The sequence below is a fragment of the Sceloporus occidentalis genome, unplaced genomic scaffold (assembly GCF_023333645.1).
Source record: "Sceloporus occidentalis isolate IW3139 unplaced genomic scaffold, rSceOcc1.0.p SCAF_20, whole genome shotgun sequence".
Lineage (NCBI taxonomy): Eukaryota > Metazoa > Chordata > Lepidosauria > Squamata > Phrynosomatidae > Sceloporus > Sceloporus occidentalis.
The window spans coordinates 2,887,766-2,911,298 of NW_028317000.1; the positions used below are offsets into that span (position 1 = coordinate 2,887,766).

Genomic DNA, 23,533 nt, shown 5'->3' on the forward strand with positions numbered 1-23,533 from the left:
GAATATTTTTGACTCAAACGATGAGAGTGATGTGTAGGCATCCTATGAATATGCATTACGAATATGCATTACTAACTGGATTTCCCAGTTCGTGAATGATGTGGCTTCGCAGAACCCAACTTTGTGAGCATTTGGTATGTTTGTGCAGCTGGGGAAAGGCAGGCCAGGCCAGGAGCCGATGCGATGCTGCCTCTTGCAGAAGCCTTTAAGGCAATCTATGCCCCGGAGGAGGCTATTTTTAGCCCCCCTTCGGCCTCTCTGCCCAGGACAGCTGGCGTTATTTTAATCGGCGCAAAATGCCGACTTGGCCCTGACAGCTTAAGTGAGCCCTGGTACTATTTTGGCCCTTTCTGCTGACCAGGAGCCTTATTTTTAAACCGCCTGCCCAGCTCCTCTTACCGTCCTTAGCACCTGGGACGGAGGAGTACGGTTCGGGGGGATGGAACAAGCACCTGCCAGGGGGCTGGGGAGAGGGTCTGCGGGGGTGAGACAGACCCCTGTGTGGGGCTGGCATAGGTTTCGGGACCAGAACGGGCAGAGAGAAACTGAGAAGCAGACAATAAAGACAAAGAAAAGAAAAAAGGCAAATAGGATGCTGAAAAGGTAGTCTTTGGGGGTGTTCTCACTGGCTTATACTCCGTGTTACAAATCGAATCCAAGGTATACCGTTCCTATTAGAAACCGAATTAACTCTAGAACAGTTCCAGAGTAACCCGCAATCGTTCCCACTAAAATCCGAATCGTAAAGCGGATTTTTATTTAATCCGTGTTAATGGCGTATAATCCGGGTTAAAAAAATAGAAGGGTCGAACCTACAATTTTTCCTTGATTCAGGATAGGATTCGGAGTATTTAAATAGGAATGTTTCGGCCTTTGAATCGGGTCAAGTGGATGGGAGAAGCGGAGCGCGATGGGCTGGCCTGGGGGTGTCACCCTCTTTGGTCTCTTTCTGCATCGCCAGCACCATTTTCTTCCATTCGCATAATAGCCTTTCCTCCGATGGATTGCAACCTCCCCTCTGCTCCTCTTTCATAGACCGATGTGTGAGGAGAGCCATTGAACACCATTTTTAACTATTCTTTTTTTCTTTTTCACCTCTGCCTGAGCAGCAGGTGGGCTTTGGAGGAACTATGGGATGGGTTTTGCAGGACATATCCCCACTTCAAGGCTCTCCTGACAGCCCTGGGAGCAATCTTCCCCAAAGATTCTCTCCCCATGGGGCAGCCAAAGTGAATTTGGGGCTACCGAGGCTCTTTCCAGAGGAACTATGGGATGGTTGTGTTTGTTGTGTTTGTGAGACATTTATCCTCCTCTGCCAGAGAGTGCTGGTGCCATAATAAACTACCATTCCCAGGATTCCCTAGCACTGAGTTATGGCAGTTAATATGGGGAGACACAGAAGAGGACGAATAAGCGCTTCCTGATTGGCTCTTTTAAAAAAAACAACCGCGAAATTTATAACGAATTAAAAACGGCCAGGTAGTGGGGACGCAGGTACAGGCTACATCGGTGTATGTTACTCCGAATTAATGTGACGTCATGATGACGTCGCTTTGATTGACAGCCGAAACAAGTGAATGTGAACGAAAAAGTAACAAAACCAGTTTAAATATACACCGATTCATCCTTGAATGGGGACGAAACAGGGTCAATTACAGTGAATTAAAATAAAACGTTAAGTAAATGGGAACGATACAAATAAAGCGAATTGAAAAGCGGGATAACACTCGCTGTATTTTGAATCGCTTTAAAATGAACCGCTGTATTTAAATTCGTTTTGAATCACAAGTGAGAACACTCCCTTTGTAGTTTGTTGTGGGCCCAGAGCTCCCTGACGGAGAAGGCATAACAGCTCACCAAACTATAAATCCCAGAATTCCATACCATGGAGTCATGGCAGTTAAAGTGGCATCAACCTGCATTAATTCTGCAGTGCCAATGCAGCCAAGGCTTGCACCTAGGGAAGTGGCCTGAGAACCTTCTTCTGTGTCCTCCTTCCCTCTTCTGACCGGGAATCCCTTCTGGGCTTTCGCCTGCTGAGAAGTGGTCATGAGGAACCCCCCACCCCAACACTGTGGTTTGCACCCCGTGTTTTCCTTCATTTTCACCCAGGTCCTTACTGTGTCCTGACCATGGTGGCTTGCAAGCAGAAGGGTCTCCTCCTTCCAGGCATTGGGACGTTGCCTCCTTACAAACCCGGAGCAATGTAGCAAGGAGGAGAAGTGGTTAAGTGACTTTTATTGCATCCTGCCAACTACGCGTTTTGGCTACATGGGTATGTGAGGGACACGGTTCCCGGTTGGAGGCTCCTGGGTGGCTTTGCTGGTTTAGTAGTAGGTCTCCTTCTCCACCCAGCCTGGCAAAGGAAGGGAGAGAGACCGGTTAGGATGCCTGTGTGTATGGAAAACAACAAGGGAAGGGGCCAATGTCAAGGGCCAGAAGGGGACAGGAATGGCACTTGGGCACAAAGCAAAGTGAAGGACCAAAAATGGCTTTTCTATTCCCAGTCTGAGTGCTCCACTGCCTAACAATGCAGAGATGCCCATCTTGGTTCTCCCTGTAAGGTTGCCAAGTGAAACCAGGGAGAGGGCTCCTTTCTCTTCAAGGGCGGTGGGCTTGGACCTCTGACCACTCTTTTGCCCTGTGGTTTAGGACTTTGCTGTCTTTGGGGAAGATTCAAAAGGATGTTGGGGGGCAATGGGAACCCAGGGAGGAGACGCTCACCGCCAGGGTAGCGACGGAGGAGGAGTTTCCGAACTTCGTCGTAAATGAAGATCAGCAAGCTGTAAGGGACGGCGCAGAACCACCAAGTGACCCTGGAAGAAAGAGGGAAGGAAGTGGGCTGAGGAAACAGACCCTCCAGTCTGGGTGCCTATCCAGACATGCACATCTTGGTTTAAAAACCCTCCTTCCCACAGCACAGCCTCCCCCAAAGACCCCCAAAGTTTTAGGCTGCAGAGAGAGGATGGTTGAAGAAAAGGGGGGACTGAGTCGGGATTGCCACTCACTTGAGAGGGTACATGCGCAGAGCCACCCCCATGCCAGGGCAGTAGGACAAGAAGGCAGCCAAGGCGGTTTCTTCAAGGAGGCCAAAGATCAGGATTTTGTTCCTGGGGGAAGCAAAAGGGGGGGGGGGGGGAGAAAGAAAGGGGTCATCAGGGATGAAGCCAGGAGGGAAAGTATTGTGGGAAGTACAAGCCAAGGATGCATCAGAGATAGCCAGGGGAGACATGTCTGCAGGTGGGTCCGTTTAAGCCCTCCACGGCCTCCGTGACTAACTGAAGGTGGCAACCTTGGTGGAAACAGGGCATGCCCTTCCCACATCCTGGCAGGAAGGTACACTGAAGGTATCTGGATGGAGTCGGGGGACTTACTTCATGCCCTGCTGGAAGACGGAGTTCCTCCTGGTCTTGCAGATGATGAGGTCGGCCCACTGGACCACCACGATGCTGGCAAAGAAGGCCGTGTGGCAGGTGAACTCCACCACTTTCCGCTGCTCATAGGTCTGCAGGAAGAGGAGGAGAAGAAGTAGGAGAAGGAGAAGGAGAAGGAGGGAGCCACAGGTGGGGCAACATCTCTCCAACCTTGGACATGCTTGCAGCAGTGACATACCTTCAGACTGTCCCAACTGGGCAGGGATAATCCTGACTACCATGCAACATTTCACAGACCAAAATAGGGACAGTCAAGAGGGCAAATATTATGAATGAGGAAGAACAGACAAGCCAGGAGAGGCTGCAACCATTTGCATTTGCATAAGCCAACTGGGCATAGTGCAATCCTGTCCCCTTCTCTCCCCGGTTGACCACATTGAGTGCAGTCTACATTTCCACTTTAAACTGAAGTCAACTGCAGGCAAAGGGGAGAAAGCAGGAGGAGGGAAGAAAATGTTTTAGAAGCAGTTGAGAAATTTGGGCAACAGAGGGTTAAATGGGGCTCTCTCTGCCAAACCGGGACAGTTGGAGGAAATGGTTTCTGAAGTAGAGACCATCTCTGAACCCAGAGCTCTATTTGGCATTCATGGTCAGTAGCCGTGATACTCACCCACTCCTGGCCATAGCTGTCCTCTACATCATTTTTGGAGCGGTCATCCCAGTCCAAACGGATCCCCAGCAAAGTGGTGGGTAGGAAACCGTTCTCGGCCAGGATCACAAAATAGGTGAAAAATCCCCCAAGGGCCTGGATCATACCTGGGCAAAGGTGGGCAGAGAATCAGTACCCCATCCTTTGCATGGGGCCAAGCATGACTTTCCCAGTGACAATGGGGCTTGGCCATGCTGAGTCCCATGCAGAAGAGCTTTGAGCCAAGCATGGAGTTGGCTGAGAGTCTCTTCCTGGTCTCTGCTCATGAAGCCAGTTGGTTTGGTGGCATGGCACAAGGGCATGGTGGGCTCTTACTCACCGATCTGCCCATAGGCCATGCTGATGAGGCGCTCATTGACCAACTTGTCCGTCTTGGGGTTCCTTGGCTGCCGCTTCATGATGTCGCTCTCGGCCGCCTCATATGCCAAGGAGATGGCCGGAACCTAGAGAAACCATGGGGGGACCCTCCATGAACCATTTGGGATGACTTCCCAGGATGGCTCCCTCGGACAATTACACCTAGGAAGGAAAACTGGGACTCTTTTCAATTTTTCAACTTTTCCTGGGGGAGGTAAATATCCCTCTAAGCTACTAGTCCCCAAATTTAGATGCATCAGATGTTTTGGACTTCAGCTCCCAGAATTCCAGACTGCTGGGGCTTTTGGGAGCTGGAGTCCAAAACACCTGCAGGATCAAAGTTTGGGAATTGCTGCTCTAAACTTTAAAACCTTTAAAGATCCTACAGAACCAAATCTTATTTGTATTCCATTTATGCAGGGAGGACTTCTCTCTTGCTTTTCTGGTGCCTCCAATGGAAGATAATAACAAGCAAGCAACATTATGGGAGTGTTTTTGTCTTCCCAGGATTATGGGAAAGATGGTATCGTCTGGAGATCCCCATCCCATCAGTGTTAAAGGTGTGGATGGATTTTGCAGAAGAAAATGGAAGACTGGAAAGACAAGTGCTTCCTGTCACCATTTTGAGAGGGCCTCCAAGGAAAATGGAGGCATTTGCTGGTAGTATGCGTTTCTGGGGTGTTTCTAGAGGTGGGGTACATGGGGGCTTGGGCAGACATTGCCTGAAATATATGCTAATTTTAAATGTATTAGAGGAAAACAGAATATGGATTGATTTTGGCCTTCCTCTTCCTCAGTTGGGATGCCCTGGCATCGCTCACCATGTCAGTGCCCAGGTCAATGCACAAGATGGTGACGGTGCCCAGGGGCAGAGGGATGTTGGCGATGATGAACAAGAGGAACGGCGTGATCTCAGGGATGTTGCTGGTGAGCGTGTAGGCGATGGACTTCTTCAGGTTGTCAAAGATCAGGCGACCTGCCAGACGGAGACCGGACGTGGTTGGAAGGGATCCAAACCCAACTCTCAAACCAGTTATGGTCGTCATTTTCTAGCTTCTTCTTGGCTAGATTGTTTCAGAAGAAGCTTGCCACCATTGCCTTCCTCTGAACCTGAGACCCAACAAAGGTCCAACACTTCCCGGGGTATGTGTGTTTGTGTGTGTGGTACCCGCCTTCCTCAACGCCTGTCACAATGGAGGCAAAGTTGTCATCCAGGAGGATCATGTCCGCAGCCTGTTTGGAGACGTCAGAGCCAGCAATGCCCATGGCGATGCCAATGTCGGCCTTCTTGAGGGCAGGAGAGTCATTCACGCCATCCCCGGTCACGGCCACGATGGCTCCCTAAACAGCAGGAAAAGCATGTTGCAGCACTTCCAACATTTCGTAGGTAAAAACCAGGGCACATGCAGCCATGTAATCTCAGAATGTGGCCAAGATGGCCAAAGCTATTAATGAGAAAGAAGAGGCAACCCAGGAGATTCTGCAGCACTTTGCTTTTTCCAGAGCAGACCCTGTGCAAAAGCAACCTCTTTTGTATAGAATTTATAATGAACTGTGAATAGCTTTTGAGAGGAAACTAAAGAGAGAATTACACCCCTATTCTGTGCCACTTAGTCCCTTCCTGCCCCCCACATCTCGGATCCAGAAGAGGCGCATGATGCCCGCCCTTACCTGCCGCTGGCAACCTTCCACAATGATGAGTTTCTGCTGTGGGGAAGTGCGGGCAAAGACAATCTCCGTGTGGTTTTTGAGGATCTCATCCAGTTGGTCAGCAGCCATGTCCTTGAGGTCGGAGCCATGGATCACACAAGCCTTGGCTTCCCTGGGTGGCGGGAGAAGCCGCGTTGAGGTGGGCATCCATGGAAGGGGAGTGTGGGGACTCAGTGGAGGCAAAGGCAAAGGTGGGCATGGAAGCCTTTAGCGCCCAAAGGGCCATCTTACCTGGGGTTGACCTGGTTGACGGGGATGTTGAGCCGGTCTGCGATGTCCTCCACCGTCTCGTTTCCCTCGGAGATGATGCCAACTCCCTTGGCAATGGCTTTGGCTGTGATCGGGTGGTCGCCAGTCACCATAATGACCTGCAAGACAGAGAGCAGGACCAGTCAAGGAAAGGACAACACTGGAGGTGCCAAACAGAAGGAGCAGAGGGGCCCCGGAAGAGCAAAAACGTGGGGGGAATCCCCCCTAGAAGGCATTTGGGGCAATATTTTCAGAAATATATAATTTTGCAAAAAGCTGCTTTTGGATCTCTGAGGTTGACATGACCAGGGGCCATTATCGCTTGGTCTCAGATGTCCTCCTGGAAGCCCCAGGTCCTGGGACGATCCCGAACTGAGCACCCAACCTTAATCCCAGCGCTCCGGCATTTGCCCACGGCGTCCGGCACAGCTGCTCGCGGAGGGTCGATCATGGACATGAGCCCCACAAAGCAGAGGTTGGTGATGGGGAAGTTGATCTCATCCACATCAAACTTAAAGCCCCGGGGAAACTGGTCTTCGGGGAAGTAGTAGTGGCAGAAGCCTAGGAGATAGAGAGATGGGAGAAGTCAGAGCAAAGGTGGGAGAGGAATGGGGAATGGGGGCATGTTCTCTCATTCCTTCCCTCCCTTTTCCTACCTTCCCCATTCCCTTCTTCCAAGGGTGCCCCCATCCTCACCCAGCACTCTCTCCCCCAGGCCCCCCAACTCCAGGTAGGCGTTCTGGAAGGCATCCCGCATCTCCTCGTCGAGGGGGACCTCCTGCCCTTGCAACAAGATGGTGGAGCAGCGGTCCAGGATCCTCTCGGGGGCCCCCTTCATCACCAGGATGTAGCCATTGGGCCTCTCTTCCAACTCGTGGATGGACAGCTGTGGGGGGAGAAGGAAGAGGGACCCAACTCCAGAGTTTAGAGCCCAGGAAGGAGAAAAGAAAAGAAAAGCCTGGATCCTAACATAGCTGTGTGTGCCCATGGTGGTTTTATCTATATGGTTAGCTTTGTGTAACAACTTTGCTGAAATACACTGAACTGTCCTCCTTATTTGTCATGTAGGAATCTCCCCAAACCATTTCTCCCTTTGGTACCAATTTTTATGTTCAAAGGGTCATGCCCAGAACTGTGCTCTGGAACTCTTCCTACCTAAAAGTAAACCTTGGAGATATCCAAGAATGTATTTGTTTGGAGTGAATTTACAACACGCTTTCTGCTGTCTTTACCTTTGGGCTAAACTCTGGGCCCTCCAGCCCATTTTGACCCTCCGACCATTCATGGCCAAGAAGGGAAGCATTGGCTTCATCTAGGGTAGCCCCCTGGTCCCCCAGCAGTCAGACCAAGTCCCTTTGGGAAGACCCCAACAGGATGATGCAGAGAGTCAGGGTTCTCCGCCTGCTCCCCCAAAATAAAGGCTTCCCCTTCCTAGCCCCACCTGGTACTTATTGGTGGAGTTGAAGGGGATCTCGTTCACTTTGGGGTTCTTGTCCCTCATCTTCCTGACGGACCCACAGGACAATTCGATGCATTTCAGGAGGGCTGATTCGGAGGCGTCTCCGGCTGTGTCCCTCTGGCAGATGTAGGGATGGGATTGAAAGAGAAGGAAAGAAATTAGGAGGTGCAAAAATGTCGCCGGCAGACTCTGGCCCCATTGGAAGTGCTTAATGGAGCCCGTTTTCTTGCAGCCACAAAACTTAAAATTAAAACCACACAGCTTTCCAAAGAGTCTGTTATCCAAAGCTGCAAAGTTCAGCTCATCTTAGTCCAGATCACACTGATTTTGGGAGGGACAGGTTCCAATGAGTTCATGCCATTTGCGTTTAAGCTTTGCACCATTTTAGGATGTTTTAAATGGCTGTTTATCTTACCCATTGCTTTCACTGCAGTCAGATTGTCAAGAGCTTTAATGGCTAATTGCTCTTGGGACTGATATTATTTTAATGCAAAGTATTCGGCATTTTCGCTGCACCTGCAGTCAGGCAAAATCCCCAAATGGACTCCCCACCTTGAAAGCAGTTCTGGGAAGAGGGCGGATAAGGGGTCCTCCAGGGTAGCAGAGGTTCTTGCTTCAGAGGATGTTTTTGGGAGGCCTCCTCCCCTTCAGATTTGGCCACCAGATTCTCCCTGGACTGGCCCAAGGTTCAATGGAGGCCCTTTGGTGGGGGTTTTGGTTGTACCTTGGAAATGGGGATATTGTCCTGCCCCGCTTTGAAGACAGCTCTGTTGCAAAGCCCCGAAATGCGGGCCAAGGCAGTCCAGGTGGGAGAGCGCTTGTCGAACGTGGCTCCTGGAGGACAGAGATGGAGAGAAGGAGAAGGAAAAGGGGTGTCATTGAGGCTCTTATGGGGCTCCCCAGAGATCACCAGGGGTCCGACCCATAGCTCAAGCAAGCTGGACCCATCTCCGCTGCACCTCAAGAAGGCAGATGGGACCCCTGCCTCCTTCCCAGTCCCATCCCACCCTCAGATCACCACCTGAGATCTCAATCAGTTTTACAAAACTGTTCTTTAATTATGCTGCTTTAAAAAAAATGTTCCTTATTGTTTTTAATAGTGTGTTTTTTGGCTTTTTGTATGTTTGAACTATATAGCATTTTAAACAAATGTATGTAGTGTACCTAGAGTGCGAATATGGGAGGGAAGTGGGATATGGAAGAAGATAAAGGAAGAGGAGGAGATGGAGGAAGAAGAAGATGCCCATCACCACCATCAAGTGTAGGGCATGGCTCTGTCTCTGATCCCACAATGTCTGGGGGATTCTGGGAGCTGCAGTCCCCAAAAGTAACCCTTCCAAAGTCTGCCTCCCGAGGGAAATGTAGTTACTTCTTTTGGGAGGCCTTTCCTTCCCTACTCCAAGATGGAGTCAAGATGGGAACCCCTTCCCAGGCTTTGAGCGCCTCCTGCTGGCCATTTTGTAAGGAGGCGGTGTGTTGCTGCGCGTCCTCATGTTGCCTCCTTGATACGGAAACCTCAAGGCAAGCCTGTCATGGAGGTTTCTTGGCCAGGTAGGTTCAGGGGATGTTTGCCAACATTGCCTTCCTCTAAAGCCGAGAGAGTTGGAAACCAGTAGGTTTCTATGGCCAAGCGGGGATTTGGACCCTCGTCTCCCAGAGTTGTAGCCCAACACTCAAACGTGGCACCATGTTTACTGTTTATATTGTTTTAAACAGATAAACAAACACTCCCTTCCTGCATCCCACAGGCATCTCTGGAGCAGATGTAATGTACGTTTAATGTACTAAGGGAAGGGCAGATAGCAGTCATCCCTCACCAGACTGGTCCTCGGTGGTGTCGGCTTCGTGGATCTGGTTGTCGAACCACATGTGGGCAACAGTCATCCGGTTCTGGGTCAGGGTCCCAGTCTTGTCCGAACAGATGGTGGAGGTGGAGCCCAAGGTCTCCACGGCCTCCAGGTTCTTGACCAGGCAGTTTTTGCGCGCCATGCGCTTGGCGGTCAGGGTCAGGCACACCTGGTCAAAGAGGCGGGGGGGGGGAATTAAATCTATCTCAATGGTTCTCAACTTCTGTTCCTCTGGGTGTTTTGGACTTTGGCTCCCAGAAGCCCCAGTCAACTTGGCCAATGCTCATGGATTCTGGGAGCTGAAATCCAAAATATATGGAGGACCAAAGACTGAAAACTATTGTAGCTTCCTTGAGCTGAATGGAGAGAAACAAAGACAGAACTGGGCAACTGGTCAGTTTGGGTTACAGTTAGAGTCGCCATTCCTTAGGTCCCCTAAGGATATCTAGTTTGTGCATTTGAATGGCGACTTCTATTGTAACCCAAACTTCCAGAGTTTGGAAATTTTGCTTTCTCTGCAAGCTGCAATTTCAAAAATATAACTATGCTCCCATACTGTTCTCTCAGGGCTGCCTTAACCACCCAGGGCTGGAGGCACTTACCGTGACGGTGGCCAGTAGCCCTTCTGGGACGTTGGCCACGATGATCCCGATGAGGAAGATGACGGCCTCCAGCCAGCTGTAACCGAGGATGAGGGAGAGGATGAAGAAGGAGAGGCCCAGGAAGACGGCCACCCCGGTGATGATGCGAATAAAGTGCTCGATCTCCATGGCGATGGGGGTACGGCCCACCTCCAGGCCGGATGCCAAGGAGGCGATGCGCCCCATCACCGTCCGGTCCCCTGTGGAGATGACGATGCCCCGGGCCGTTCCTGTGGGGGCAGAGAGGTCAGTGATCGCCCCATCTCTTCTGCCCATGTTGCACTCATTAGTTGTGGTTTTGCCTCTATAGGGTCAGTGCCACTTTCTTCCAAGTAAGAGCACATGGGGGCAGGTGAGTTTTATCATTTGTGGGATGGTGCAATGACAACAGCCATCTCTGATGAGTCTTTGATGAGTTGGGCCTCTGTCACCAAGCAGATGGGCTTTGGAGTCCTTCTTAGTATCATGGCCAAATGTTAGCAGCTGACCATTAAGAAAGCCTCAATCTATATTCGTGACCCTGTTAGATTCTTCTTTACATTTGCTTGTCTCAGGGTGCAACACCAAGTTAACCTCTGGGGAGACCTGGAACTACTGGTGTGGGATGACCCTAACCCCTTTAGCCTAGTCTTATGGGGGATCCAAGCCCCTCCTGCCGTCCTGTTTTGGGGTCTATGCTGACCCCTGGTCCTCCCCTATTTTCCCTTGCTCCCTTACCTTCCACGCAGTTGGTGGAGAAGAAGCAGATGTTGCGGGTCTCCAGTGGGTTTTCGTGGGTGAATTCGGGTGAACGGGTCTGGGGCTCTGACTCTCCGGTCAAGGAGGAGTTGTCCACCTGCCCAAGATGAAGGAAGAGACTGTCCAGTGAGGGGCATTGGAAACCAACCCCCCGTTCTTCTGCAACTCCATGCCGAACGGATCAAGCGTACCCCCAAATCTTTCCCAGCCTGACCTTGCATCCGTGGGAGGAGATAATCCGGAGGTCTGCGGGGACGCGGTCTCCCCCCTTCACCTCCACCAGGTCTCCCACCACCACGTTCTCAGCATTGATCTGGATCTTCTCTCCCTCCCGGATCACAAGGGCTTGCTGCGGAGGAAAGACGTTAGGGCTGCAGGTGGAGGACACAAAGGTGACTAACCTCCCATCCTGCACCCCTTAATCCAAAAAAATACATACATAAAATAAACAAACCCATAAAATGGTGGCAATACCTCTACTAGACGCAAGGCAGACCGCTATCTTATCCAGGACCTGAACAATACAGCAGGAGGTGCTACAATGGAGGCAGACTTGCTCATGGGTTCTATACAGGCACACTTCCCATTTCCTTACCTCTAACCATCTTTGTTTGGCAGGGACCATCCCATTTAATAATAATAATAACAATAATAAAAATATTTATTTATATCCCGCCTCTCTGTGCAACACAACTGGGGCGACTTACACGATTAAATATACAATCCCGTACCCCAATAACCCACCTCCCCTAAAATACAGTTAAACAGTTTACAGATCAAAACATAGACAGATTAATCAGAAGATTAATTTAATTTTTGGAGCTACTTTTCAAGCATCCCATTTTCTGTCTCCTCCTCCTCCTGACCTCACAATCCCCCTTTTTCCTTTGCTAACTTCCATTGCTGCAAATTGTGTCCAAAGTGCAAAAGTAGCTTTCGTCCCATTCATTCAGGATGGAGAGGAGTGTCTTTTGGGCTGTCACTTGGTGCTGACCGCACCATGGAACCTCCCTAATGATGCCACCGATACCGAAAGTAGCTTCCAGCCCCATTTAGGAAAGAAAGGGGGGTATATCATCAATAACACGAATAACTAAACAGACTGAACAATTAGATTTTTAAAAACTGCGTTTGCAAAGTGTGCTTCTTTGGAGCATGTAAGTGCATTGAACAGGATCAAATGCAGCTTATGGCTGTTCCTCTCTCAGCCGCAAGAGGGCAGTGAAGCATGGCCTATCTTGCAGTGCGGACGATGCGCTTTCTGCAGAATATTCCTCCTTTTTATTTTGTCTCAGAAAAGAGTTCCACGGACAGAATTAATCTTCCGTGGAAACTTTTCTCCAGAGCCTGACACGCGAAAAGTGGGCACCTTGCGTACGTGCAAACACTCCTTGTTCTAAATGCACCCCTCCATGCTCAGTGCGTGCTAAACAGGCTGCGACTGTGCCCTTTCCAGATCTAAATAAACGTTAATCCTTTTTTTATTGGACTTTTTTATATCTCAGCCACAGAACAGCGGCAAGCCTGGCCAAATTTTGCAACGCCTGTTGTTGGATGGAGCATTGTGCATATACACCTCTGGCTCTCACTCCAAATGATGTTTCATTACTATCTATATCCATGCCTTCCTATACATGGATATAGACATTAATGAAATAGTTCAAGAAAGAATATGGAATTCAATATTGCTCTAACTGGAAATAAACCTAAGTTTTAATTTGATATACGGAGTGGGTGGGTTATTATCTAAGTGAGATTAAAAGGAAACAACATGTAACATTGGTACGGAATATGAAATGTGTGTATGGATTTTTCCCATCCGCTGCTCACACTGTGAGAACCTGTGAGAGGGTCTCCTTAGGGTCGCTGTAAGTCGGAAACAGCTTGATGGCATGCACACAACAGCAACAACAACAAATCCCAGAATCCCATAGCTTGCACTATGATGCAGATCAAGGGAGATGGAAGGCAAGCCTTACCTGAGGCACCATGTTCTTGAAGGAGTCCATGATTTTGGAGCTCTTGGCCTCCTGGTAGTAAGAAAAGCATCCCGTGACGATCACAACAGCCGCCAGGACCACTCCCAGGTACAGCTGCAGAGGGAGAGGAAAAGGAAAAACAAACCATGCTTCATGGATGTGCACACATGTACGCACAATCCTTTGCAAAGTCTGCAGGTCAGACATCACAGCTGTTTGACCTGTTGCAATTGGCAGAATGTCCCCAAGAACAGACACGGTTCTCTGTACATCAAGCAGCATTAAAAATGGCACAAAACACATTTTTGGAGGAGGATGGGGATCACTGGGCATTGCCAGGATATGCACCACTTCACACTTGCTTGCACTGATTCTTGTTGGCCTTTTTAATAATGTCCCCTTGGCTTGGGAGAGATGGAAAAAAGAGCATTAGTTTGTAATGATTCTTTCCCAGGTCAAAGAAATTGAGTTTCCTGACAGTGAGCATCCCTTGTGTATAGACCTATGAGGATTTTTGTGCAGTTTTATCCTGGTATTTGACCCCCTGAAGTGTTGAATAGGAGAAAAATAAATGTGTTTTGGGTAAAACAAACCCTTGTTTTCTGCACATTTTAGATAAAATGTGTGCAGAAAGCCCCCATGCGTTTTTCTCCATGGAATCATTTCTGTGCAACAATTTCAGGATTGTTGGATATGAAGAGAATATTGCAGAAGGATATTGTTTTTACACTACTTTCATCACTGGCCTTTGCATCTGAGAATCAAACGCTTGGGGCTCTATATCCCTAGAAAAGATGCTTTCGGCGTTCTTCTCAACCTGTCCTTGTGCCATGCCAAAAGACCCCCTCTTCATTCCGGCTTTTCCGGCCATCCTTCCAGGCGCGGGACTTACGTTGTCGTTGGCGGGCTCGTCCTCCATGGCGGCCTGGATGCTGTAGGCCAAGAAGCAGAGGATGGCCCCGATCCAGAGGAGGATGGAGAAGCCCCCAAAGAGCTGCCGGCAAAACTTGACCCACTCCGGAGTGGTCGGCGGAGGGGTCAAGGCGTTGGGCCCATCGTGCGCCAGGATCTCCGCTGCCCGTATGTTGGTCAGACCCTGCCATCGGAAAGGAATTTGGGGGGGAAGAGAGATCAGAGCAAGAAATAGAGAATGACCACCAACAGGATCAGTGCATTGCATTGGTTTCCCCTGAATAATCCAATCCTGTGCTTCGAGAGATGTTTGTCTTTGCCTCAGTTCCCATCTTCGGACTCCTTGGGTTGATTCATCAACCCCTCGAACTTCAGTGCTTAGGAAACCAAGTTGTATCATTGCTAACAATACATATTTGGACTCCGGTTCCAATTGTGTTTGCAATGTTTGGTTCTAGTTGACCCCATAAAACCCAGGCTGTACCCTAAGGCCACCAGTGGGAAAACTGGGGAGGACTCCTCTCCCTTTAAGCGTTGCAGGAAAGAGAGACATTTCATGGGGTGCTGCCTGTCATGCAAAATTCCCTCTTCCGCACAACCGTAAAAGCAATGGGTGCTCCCTCCTTTTTTATTCCACCTGGGAACTCTGCTGTATTCCTATGGATAAATGAAAGTAAAGGTCTTGGGGGTGGCTAATAAACTCTGGGGATGAGAAGGAGTTGTTTCTTTCTGCAGGGGTTTAGTAGGAGGGTGCAAGGGTTTTGGGGTGCACCAGGTGACACCCTAAAGAGGGGGCAACCCCACTACTGCTCCCCAAATACCTGCCTTTTTAATTTTGCACCTTGTTTATGTCACAGCTATTGCCATATTGCATCCAGTGAGATATGGGATTTATGACTGACGAGTAACCTTAGTACCAAAACCATGACTAAGGATTCTACCAATCACATAGTCTATCAATTGTATATTCGGTCTGGTGTAGGATGGTAGGAAGTCAATGGAGAGGAGGTGGCACCATGAGTTCCCATACCAGGCGATGCCAACCCAAGCAATGGCACTGGGCAGGGACATCCTTGATCAGGGAACCTCCTGGATGGGAGACTCACCCGGGAGAGGTCCACTTGGTACTTCCTGCTGATTTCGTCCAGGGAGAGCCTGTGGTCATCCTGCGGTAGAAGAAGGAGGAGGAGGGGAGAATGGCCATCAGTGTCCCATGGCACGCAAGGGCCCAATGCCCTTGGAGAGCAATCAGATCCTCCCAAAGGTTATCGCTGGCACATTCCTCCGGCCGTCAACCCTTCCAAAGCATCTCAACCTTCCTGGGCAGATCCTCTGGAGGAGATTAGCCACCCAAACCACAGAGAGGGATGTTTCTGGAGGAAAAGGGGTCCTGGGGGTCCGGTTTATCTCTGCCCCCCCCCGGCTTACCTGCCCCATACCCACTTACCAGGTTGACTTCCTTCTTGAGCTCATCCAGCTCCTTCTCCTTCTGCTTCTTCTTCCCGCCGCCATTTTCTGGCGTGGCCCCCGGAAGCGTAGACTCTCGTCCTGTCTGGGGAAGCAAAGAATATATACATAATATATATGGTTTCTCAGTTTGGAAACAGACCATTTACAAACAGTTGAAACATTTGTCCAACTTAGGAAGGTATCCACGATGTACCATTTGGGCATTGACTTGGGTCTCCGACTTGGGTTCAGGTGGGGAGAAGGTTTCCTAAGTACAGACACTTCTTGTTGTTGTTGTGCACCTTCTGGTGACTTATGGCAAGAGCTGTTGAGATGATGGCTTTCCTCTGAGGATGAGAGAGTGGGACCCAATGGGCTTCCATGGCTGAGTGGGGATTTGCAATGGCAAAGGTGGCAACCCTGACCCATTATCCTCGTTCTTGACCCCTCGCTGCTCTTGTCCTTAGGACCCCCATGGTTTAGCTCAGCGATTCCCAGACCTTGGTTCAGCGGATGTTTTGGACTTCAGTGCCCAGAACTCCTAACCGTTGGCCAGGCTGGCTGGGGCATCATCTGTGAGTTGAAATGCAAAAACACTGGGAGTCACTGGTTTAGCTTCTATTAGGAGGAGCCACAGGGAACATGGTGGCGCGGGTTGCCAGTCCCTCCCTAGCAGGGGATGCTGGGCTTTCCTTCCTTCCCTTCCCCGCATGCCGTGCTTCATTGACTCAGCCTTGGAAGGGGATGCCCTGGCAGCCCATTTGTGTTGGGGAAGAAGAAAGAGGGTTGTTAGCAGGCCAGGCATGTCTTGCTCCGACGGAAGGGAGGGAGCCCAAAGAAGCCCTATTGAAACCTGGCAAGGCCCAAAGGAAGTGGATGCCTCTCTTTGGCCAGGCAGAAAGAGGCCTCTATTCTCTCTTCTGTCCCTCATTCAGGACATTTCTATTTGGGGGGCAGTCCTCTTCCCCCCCCCCCCCCCGTTCCTCTGGTTGCTGGGATTTCGGCTTGGCAGCCTCTTTAGGAGTGTTTTAGGCTCCGGAGAGAGCGGGAATGTCCTTCCTTGGCCTGAGAAGGCAGAGAAAGAACGGCCAAGGAGCTTCTCTTCCCTTGGAAAAGGCCTCCCCAAATGACCGCCCTCCAGAGAACTTGGGGACGATGGGAGATGCAGTCGACAAAAATTAAAATAGTTGTATCCTACTCTATTATCACATATCTATGTCGTTGTGAGCCTTTAAGTCATTGCTAACTTATGGCGACCCTAAGGCGACCCTATTGTGGGGTCTTCTTTGTCCAGAGGAGGTTTGCCATAGCTTTCCTTTGAGGCTGAGAGAGTGTGGCTTGGCTAAGGGCACCCCATAGATTTCCATGGCTGCGTTGGGAATTGAACCTTGGTCTCCAAAGTCATAGTCCAACATTCAAACCATGCCGGCTCTCATAAGGTTTTCTTGCCAAGGTTTGCTAAATGGAGACCGAGCTTGTTCTTGGCAAGGTTTGTTTCATGGAGGTTTGCCATTGACTGAAGGCATTGAGAGTATGTGCCACTCAATGGGTTTCCATGGCCAGGTGAGGATTCGAACCTTGGTCTGCGGAGCCGTATCTCCCATCACTCAAACTACTACAACTCTCTCCATTATTGCATAGCCTCCAAAAGGTGAAAAGTGGGACAAGACCAGGTTCAAGAGGGCCGAAAAAAGGCATCGGCGAAGGAGAAAAGGCGAGTTAGGAGAGGTTTGTAGCCCAAGAGGTACCTTGAAAATGAACCCTGGGCTGCATCCACACTGGAGATAGAACCTGGTTTGGTGCGGCTTTAACTTTGTCTGGCTCTTTGCTCCGCCCTGGACCCCACAACATACTCCAACTCCCAGAATTCCATAGCTTTGACTCAGGACAGTTAAAGCGGTGCCAAACCAGGTTATTTCTCCAATGTGGATGCAGCCACCGGAAGCTCCTCCAAAACAGGCTTCAGGGAAGCAAGAGTGGCCACAGACACGTTCCACACAAAGGAACAGGAATCGGACACAGATAAGTTTCAATTGATTAGACTTAAAGCTTGTCCTTTGGAGTAAATAAGTAATGGGAGCCCCTTCCTCCCGAAGGTCACATTTGCGACATTTTGGGAGCCATTAAGATAAGATATCCAAAGGGAAGTCAATGGATGAGCCATAAGTGACTCCTTTGGAAAAACCCAATTAAAAAGTGGGCAAACATGTCAGGCCCCGGGTGCAAAAAAATTTTTGCATTTGAAAACTGCGCCCTTTTCAAAGACGATGCACAATTTGCAACTGTTTCTGTGCAAAATTTGCATTTGAAAAACTGCATTTCCTGTGCTATTCTGTTCAGTAATATTTACCTCCATTTGAATTTTGCAAATTGTGCAAATGCAATGCCTCCAAATGACACAGATGTGCCAAGTCACATTGGGAGACATGAAGGTCACATATCTGCCCTGAAATTTTATATATATATATATATATATATATATATATGAAACTAGTACAGCGGTCCTTGGGGTTTGGTTGAAGGATCCCCCATGGATACCAAAATCCATGGATGCTGAAGTCCCATTAAATCCAATGGAGCAGTAAAATGGCACCTCTTATATAAAATGCCAAAATCAAGTTTTGTTTTTTGGGGGGAAATTGAGGGGGGGGGGAATAGGGCCTAAATCCTGTAAATGTTCCAGATCTCACCTGAGCATGGGAGCTGAGCAGGGTCAGCCTTGGATAGCAGTTGGATGGGAGACCGCCAATGAATACCACCAGGTGCTCCAGGCAATGTTTCAGAGAAAGCGACTTGCAAAACCACCTCTGAGGATCTCTTGCCTAAGAAAACCCTATGGAATTCATGGGGTCACCCTAAGTTCCATATTTTCAAGCTGTGGATGGTTGCATCAATGGATGGAGAAGCCATGGATACAGAAGGCCAGCTGTATTCGTAAAGCTATCTCTTGACCCTCTTTTTAAAAGCCCATCTCTGGTTCTCCATTGCAGCAGAGAGAGGTTTGAGGCCCCTGAGCCCTCGGAGGGGTGACTCCATGGGTCTTGCAGGTCCCCATAGTTTCACACAAACGCGCACCTACGCATCATCCCAGTTCCCTCCGACAGTTTGTGCACAGACCCAGGAAGTCGAGGGTAGCGGCGGCATGCAGAAATCCCCCCGGTGATGCCAAGGCCTATTAATTTTATGTCTATTTATAAACGAGGGAGGACACATTCGGGGCCGTGTTTATTCCTGTCTAAGGTGAAGAAAGACGGCTGCCTCCAAGCAACGCACTCAGATGGCGCAGGAGCCGGGGACAAGTTTGTTTGCAAGGAGTGGTACACAGCATTTGCAGGAGGGACTTTGGGGGACAACAACCCCCAGAATCCCCCAGATAGCATGGCTCAATGGGAACAGTAGCTCCCCTGGGGACTGTCTCTGTGGACAGCAGTTGCTCTTGGCAAGGGAGGAACTTTTCCATGGACCCCAGCCACCAGGTCCTCTTTTGAGTTTACACGGCTGAATAAACATCTGCATCTCCTTAGCTCACCATTCCTCCAAATCCCTGCAAACTTGGAGGGTTTGCATTTGGAGTCAGTCCCCCTTTCCAAAGGTTGCAAAGTTCTGCACAACCAAAGCATTTCCAGAGTACGAGAAGTTACTTTTTAAAAGGTAATTTGTTCCTGCCAGTCATTACACTCTTCATAAAATCATGCACCACAGTAATTTGTTGTTGTTGTTGTTGTGTCCCTCCAACTTATGGAGACCTAAGATCATAGGGTTTTCTTGGTAAGTTTAGTCCAGAGGGGTTTAGCCATTGCCTTCCCTGGGCTGAGAGAGTGTGACTTGACCAAGATGGGAGTGGAGCCCCGATCTCCAAAATCCTAGTCTGAGATCAAACCACTGCACTATGCTGGCTTTCCAGTTCTATTTATCGCTCAATTGATCAATCAATTGATTGATCGATCGTAGCTCATTATATTATTCATTCTGGCACATGTAGCTTTTAAAATGACCCCTTGTTACTTATTTGAAAGTTGGGAATGATAAGAGAAAGGCATGCAAATTGCTCCTAGAAGTGCCCTTTTCAAGTAACTGGCTTTACATTCAATGGAAAGAATTACTGCTTGCACCATGGAGTTCCATTCCTGCTTGCTATATGTTACTTTTGAAATAATAATTTAATAATAATAATTTGTTTTATTTATATACCGCTATTCCAAAGATCATAGCGGTGAACAGCAAGTAAGCTAATTTGCCCCCAACAGTCTGGGTACTCATTTTAGCGACCTCGGAAGGATGCAAGCCTGAGTCGAGCTTGGGCCCTTTTGCTGGTCTTGAACTCGCAACCTTGTGGTTTTGAGTGAATGGCTGCAGTACAGGCATTTAACCACTGTGCCACCAGGGCTCCATCTCAAAAAATTGGTTACAAACTCATAAATGTTCCTCTCCACGGAAATCTTTAGTAAAAGGCGAAAGATTTATACGATCTGAAGAGAAACCAGAAATACAATTGACTTTCTCTTCCAGTCTCTTTAAAAAGGGTAAGTTGTTACAAGTAATACAACAGTGTGACTTGACCAGGGCTGCTCACTTCAGGAAGGCCAGGGGTCTGGCTTTGGGGTGGGTTGTTCCTTCTCCCCAAACTTCTCTGTCCATCTAGAAGGAGCAGAGGAAAGACCTCCAAAGAAGGTCCATTCCCCAGTTATGGGGCTGATGAGAGGAACCCCATTAAGATATGGGGAGTTGGAGGCTTTCATGGCCGGCATCCATAGTTTTTTGTGGGGTTTTCGGGCTATGTGGCTATGTTCTGGAAGAGTTTCTTCCTGACGTTTTGCCAGCATCTGTGGCTGGCATCTTCAGAGATGCAGAGATGCGTCTTCAGAGAGCGACAGATGCTGGCAAAACATCAGGAAGAAACTCTTCTAGAACATGGCCACAGAGCCCCGAAAACTCTACAGAAAACTCATTAAGATACTTTGGGATCAGCTAGCCTTGTGTTTTGGGGTGAGGCACATGCCTTGGCGGACCCACTGGGGGAAACAGGGTCCCATGTTGGGAGACTTTGGAGAGGGATTGCATGGGGACTGGAGTCCCTTTGCTTTTGGACGGAGACCCTGAGAGATTCCAGGGAGAAGAGGAGGTGAGGCTTGCCCATCTTCTGGTCCTACCTGCCCCATCTTTGCAGCCAACAAAAGGCCAAACCAACACAGGAGGGACATTGCTGGTGGTACTCCTGAATCCTCCTTGTGCTAAATCAATGCCAGTGAGGGTGGCAAGGTTTCGGATGGCTGGGCAAGTCTGTGTAGAGACAAAGCAGGGCACAGCCTTCGTATGTTTGGAGAGGAGCAAGGATTTCCAGGACCCCTCTTGAGATTGACCCAAGGGAGGCAGCTTCCTCTCCCAGAGATGCAAGCTATGGACCGCAGATGCAAGAAAAAGGTCAGGAGACCTTGGAGTCTGCATCTTGCACCGGCTTTGAAGGAAGTTTGTGAAGCCCAGCCACATAAGCCACTGGTCAGCTCTGGGAACCATCCTGCAAAAAACTGAACTTTCTCACAGTCTGGTCCAGATGAACAACATGCACAGAAATTCATTTGCATTTAACAACATGCGCATGAACTTGGACATCCCATTGTGGAGTGTCTGCTCTCTAAACAGAAAGAGATTAAAAGTGAACAAACTGAAGAAAACCTGACCATCTCTCTGCACAGATGATATTGGCACAACCTGGGTCAGTCAATGATGCCTTCATCTCTGCAGGTAAAAGTGGGCCTTTCCCAGCCATGGTCCCAAACATTTTGGGCCAAAGCTGAGTGCCTTTGAGGCTGGCAATTGTTAGCAAGAAACAAGGAGGCCAGGTTGTGCCGATGAGTATCTTTTCTTTTCTGGATGTAGAATACTCTCTCCCCCAGTCTGATATTCTAGAGATGCTTTGGACTTCAGCACCCAGCAGCACTGGGTACCAACAGTAGCCAATAGTGGGATTTGTAGTCCAAAACAATTTGAAGGTATGATGCCAGGACAGAGGAAGGTGCCCTCTTCCAAGTTGCACCAGGCTCTGCAACCAAGAGAAACCCTTGAGATCCTCTGCAAGCTGGAAGTCTCCTGTTATCATTCTCCTCGAAACATTACCAATATATATAGACACACTCTCTCAGTTTCAGAGGATGGCAATGGCAAACCTCCTCTGGAGAAACCTGCCACGAAAACCCCAACAGGTTTGCCTTAGGGTTGCCATAGGTCAGAAATTACTTGAAGGCACACGACAACAACAACAACGATGTTAAAATGTGTATCCTGGCTGTTCACCAAAGGTGGGAAAGCAACTCCATGAAAATAGGGAAAGTAAACCTGTGAGTGACTTACGAAGCTGCAATTTCACCATTTTCTCTCAACAAAACGCATGCAAACAGGTCGATGGAGCTGGTGCATGAAGCCTGACCACGAAATGCTTTCCTGACAGCTAGGATGGCAGATTTGGCCAGCTACTGCGGCTGGACATTTGAAGCTCAGGCCAAGGCCACAATAAAACAAAACCACAGCCGGTGGCCAGTGGTAGCCCAAGGTTGGCTTGTGGCTAAGCCGAACTTGAAAGCGGGCAAAGAAAACCATTGCTTAAGCTTGCTATGGCTAGTGCTCTGACAAACAGTGACCGTGCCACATTTCAACATCACAAAGACAATCTATCCAGCTCTTGCATGCGTAATAGAAAGCCCTCTAAGAGGACATCACTTGTGCACAGTACACAAAATGTTAAGTAATGTTTAGGGAATAAATGGTCCAGCTGACACCTCCCTGCCCTTCCCTAGCCTCCCAAATGCTGCCCGCAGGAGTCCTTTGGTGACAACCAACATCTTTGTTGGGAGTCCAGGTCTCAGGGAGGGGCAGCAGCTGTCAGATCTGGAAAGGGTTATTTGGAAAGGCATAGCAACGTGATCTTCCCATGGAAGAGAGAAGGCTCCCCAGGGGTGAACCTCTCAGGGCAGCCAGCTGCACAAACAAATCTGGCCTCACAGAGTCTATCATTGACTCTCCTTTGGAGGTTGGGAGAGAAGACTCTTCCTCCTTCCAGCTCACATTTGATGCAACTGAAAGCAAAGCACCTCCAAGTTGGCATCTCCACACCCTCCTGGCCACCCACTCCTCCAACTACACTTGAGTTTCCTTGGCATTAACGCCATCACCACCACCACCACCACCATCACCCTTTGGAAAGGTGGCACCTCACCCATGCCCCTGCCACCCTGACTTACCCCTTTCCCCATCTTGGCTGGAACAGGAGATGGGGGACAGGACCAAGAGGCGGCAGCGGCGGTGGTCGAAAATAGGAGCAAGAAAAGGAGACAATGCCAGCAAGAATCCTTCAAAAAAGGAAAAAGAGAAGAGAAGAGAAGGGTGGGCTAGAGGCAGCGGATGGGCAAAGGGAGCATTGGAGAGGCCCAGTCTTTAAATAGACGGCGGGTTCCCTCTCCGCTCCTTCTCTGGACAGAAGCACTTGTTGAAACTGGATCTTGAGTCCGGAGGGAAACTCCTCCTCTCTGGCCCTCCAGCAACCTCCCCTTTTTCTCATGCGTTCCCAACCCTTGGCACACCAGAGCCCACACCCCACAACCGTCCTCCTCTCTGGCCCACAGAGGACAGTGGCTGCGCAATGTCCAGTTGCCAAATGCCTCCTGAGCCCCTGGGCTTGGACCAAGGGTGGGCCGCATGTGGGTCAGCAATGTGGCCTCCAGGGCCCTCCAGGGATCAAATCGCTCTCTACCTCCCTCTGCATATGATGATGATGATGATGATGATGATGATGATGATGATGATGATGATTTATTTCTAGCCCGCCCTATCGCAAAGAATCCGGGCGGCTTACAACCGCAAAACACATCAAAGTTCCATTAAAACCCAAGAAGAAAACAACCCCGATGCCCACCCGCCCCAGCCATTCCCAATGCTGAAACAGGATTAAACAATCCTAGTACAAAAGCATTAAAAGCAGCAAACACATTAAAAACATTCAACTAGAATTTGGAGGAAAACAAGCAGACGAGGAGGCAGTTTTCATCATCATCTACTTATCTCTCGGTGTGTCTCTATACATCTTTTTACGTCAGTGTTTCCCAAATGTTGGTCCGC

General features: G+C 49.4%; 1 protein-coding gene and 1 non-coding gene across 2 annotated transcripts; both read right to left on the reverse strand.

Moving 5' to 3' along the window:
• Positions 1-2,223: 2,223 nt before the first annotated feature.
• Positions 2,224-23,128, reverse strand: LOC149301733 (sodium/potassium-transporting ATPase subunit alpha-2). Its single transcript, XM_089482904.1, has 23 exons — positions 22,660-23,128; positions 15,423-15,527; positions 15,082-15,141; positions 13,956-14,159; positions 13,064-13,177; positions 11,299-11,433; positions 11,064-11,181; positions 10,308-10,576; positions 9,676-9,874; positions 8,583-8,692; positions 7,841-7,975; positions 7,096-7,285; positions 6,785-6,960; positions 6,382-6,518; positions 6,112-6,262; positions 5,613-5,781; positions 5,262-5,416; positions 4,403-4,526; positions 4,045-4,190; positions 3,375-3,505; positions 3,009-3,110; positions 2,725-2,816; positions 2,224-2,356 (listed from the first exon to the last, which is right to left on the reverse strand). The coding sequence occupies exons 1-23, from the start codon at positions 22,669-22,671 to the stop codon at positions 2,328-2,330; spliced, it is 3,063 nt and encodes a 1,020-aa protein (XP_089339030.1). The 5' UTR covers positions 22,672-23,128; the 3' UTR covers positions 2,224-2,327.
• On the reverse strand, positions 19,796-19,913 carry LOC149301734 (U5 spliceosomal RNA). Its single transcript, XR_016272182.1, has one exon. It is a non-coding gene; the product is annotated as a U5 spliceosomal RNA (small nuclear RNA).
• Positions 23,129-23,533: the final 405 nt, after the last annotated feature.

Excerpts from the sequence above, each read along its gene's own strand:
- LOC149301733 (XM_089482904.1), bottom strand. Across the intron at positions 10,577-11,063 it reads CTCCACCAACTGCGTGGAAG|GAACGGCCCGGGGCATCGTC; the intron begins GTAAGGGAGCAA and ends CTGCCCCCACAG. Across the intron at positions 3,506-4,044 it reads ACAGCTATGGCCAGGAGTGG|ACCTATGAGCAGCGGAAAGT; the intron begins GTGAGTATCACG and ends CTCTTCCTGCAG.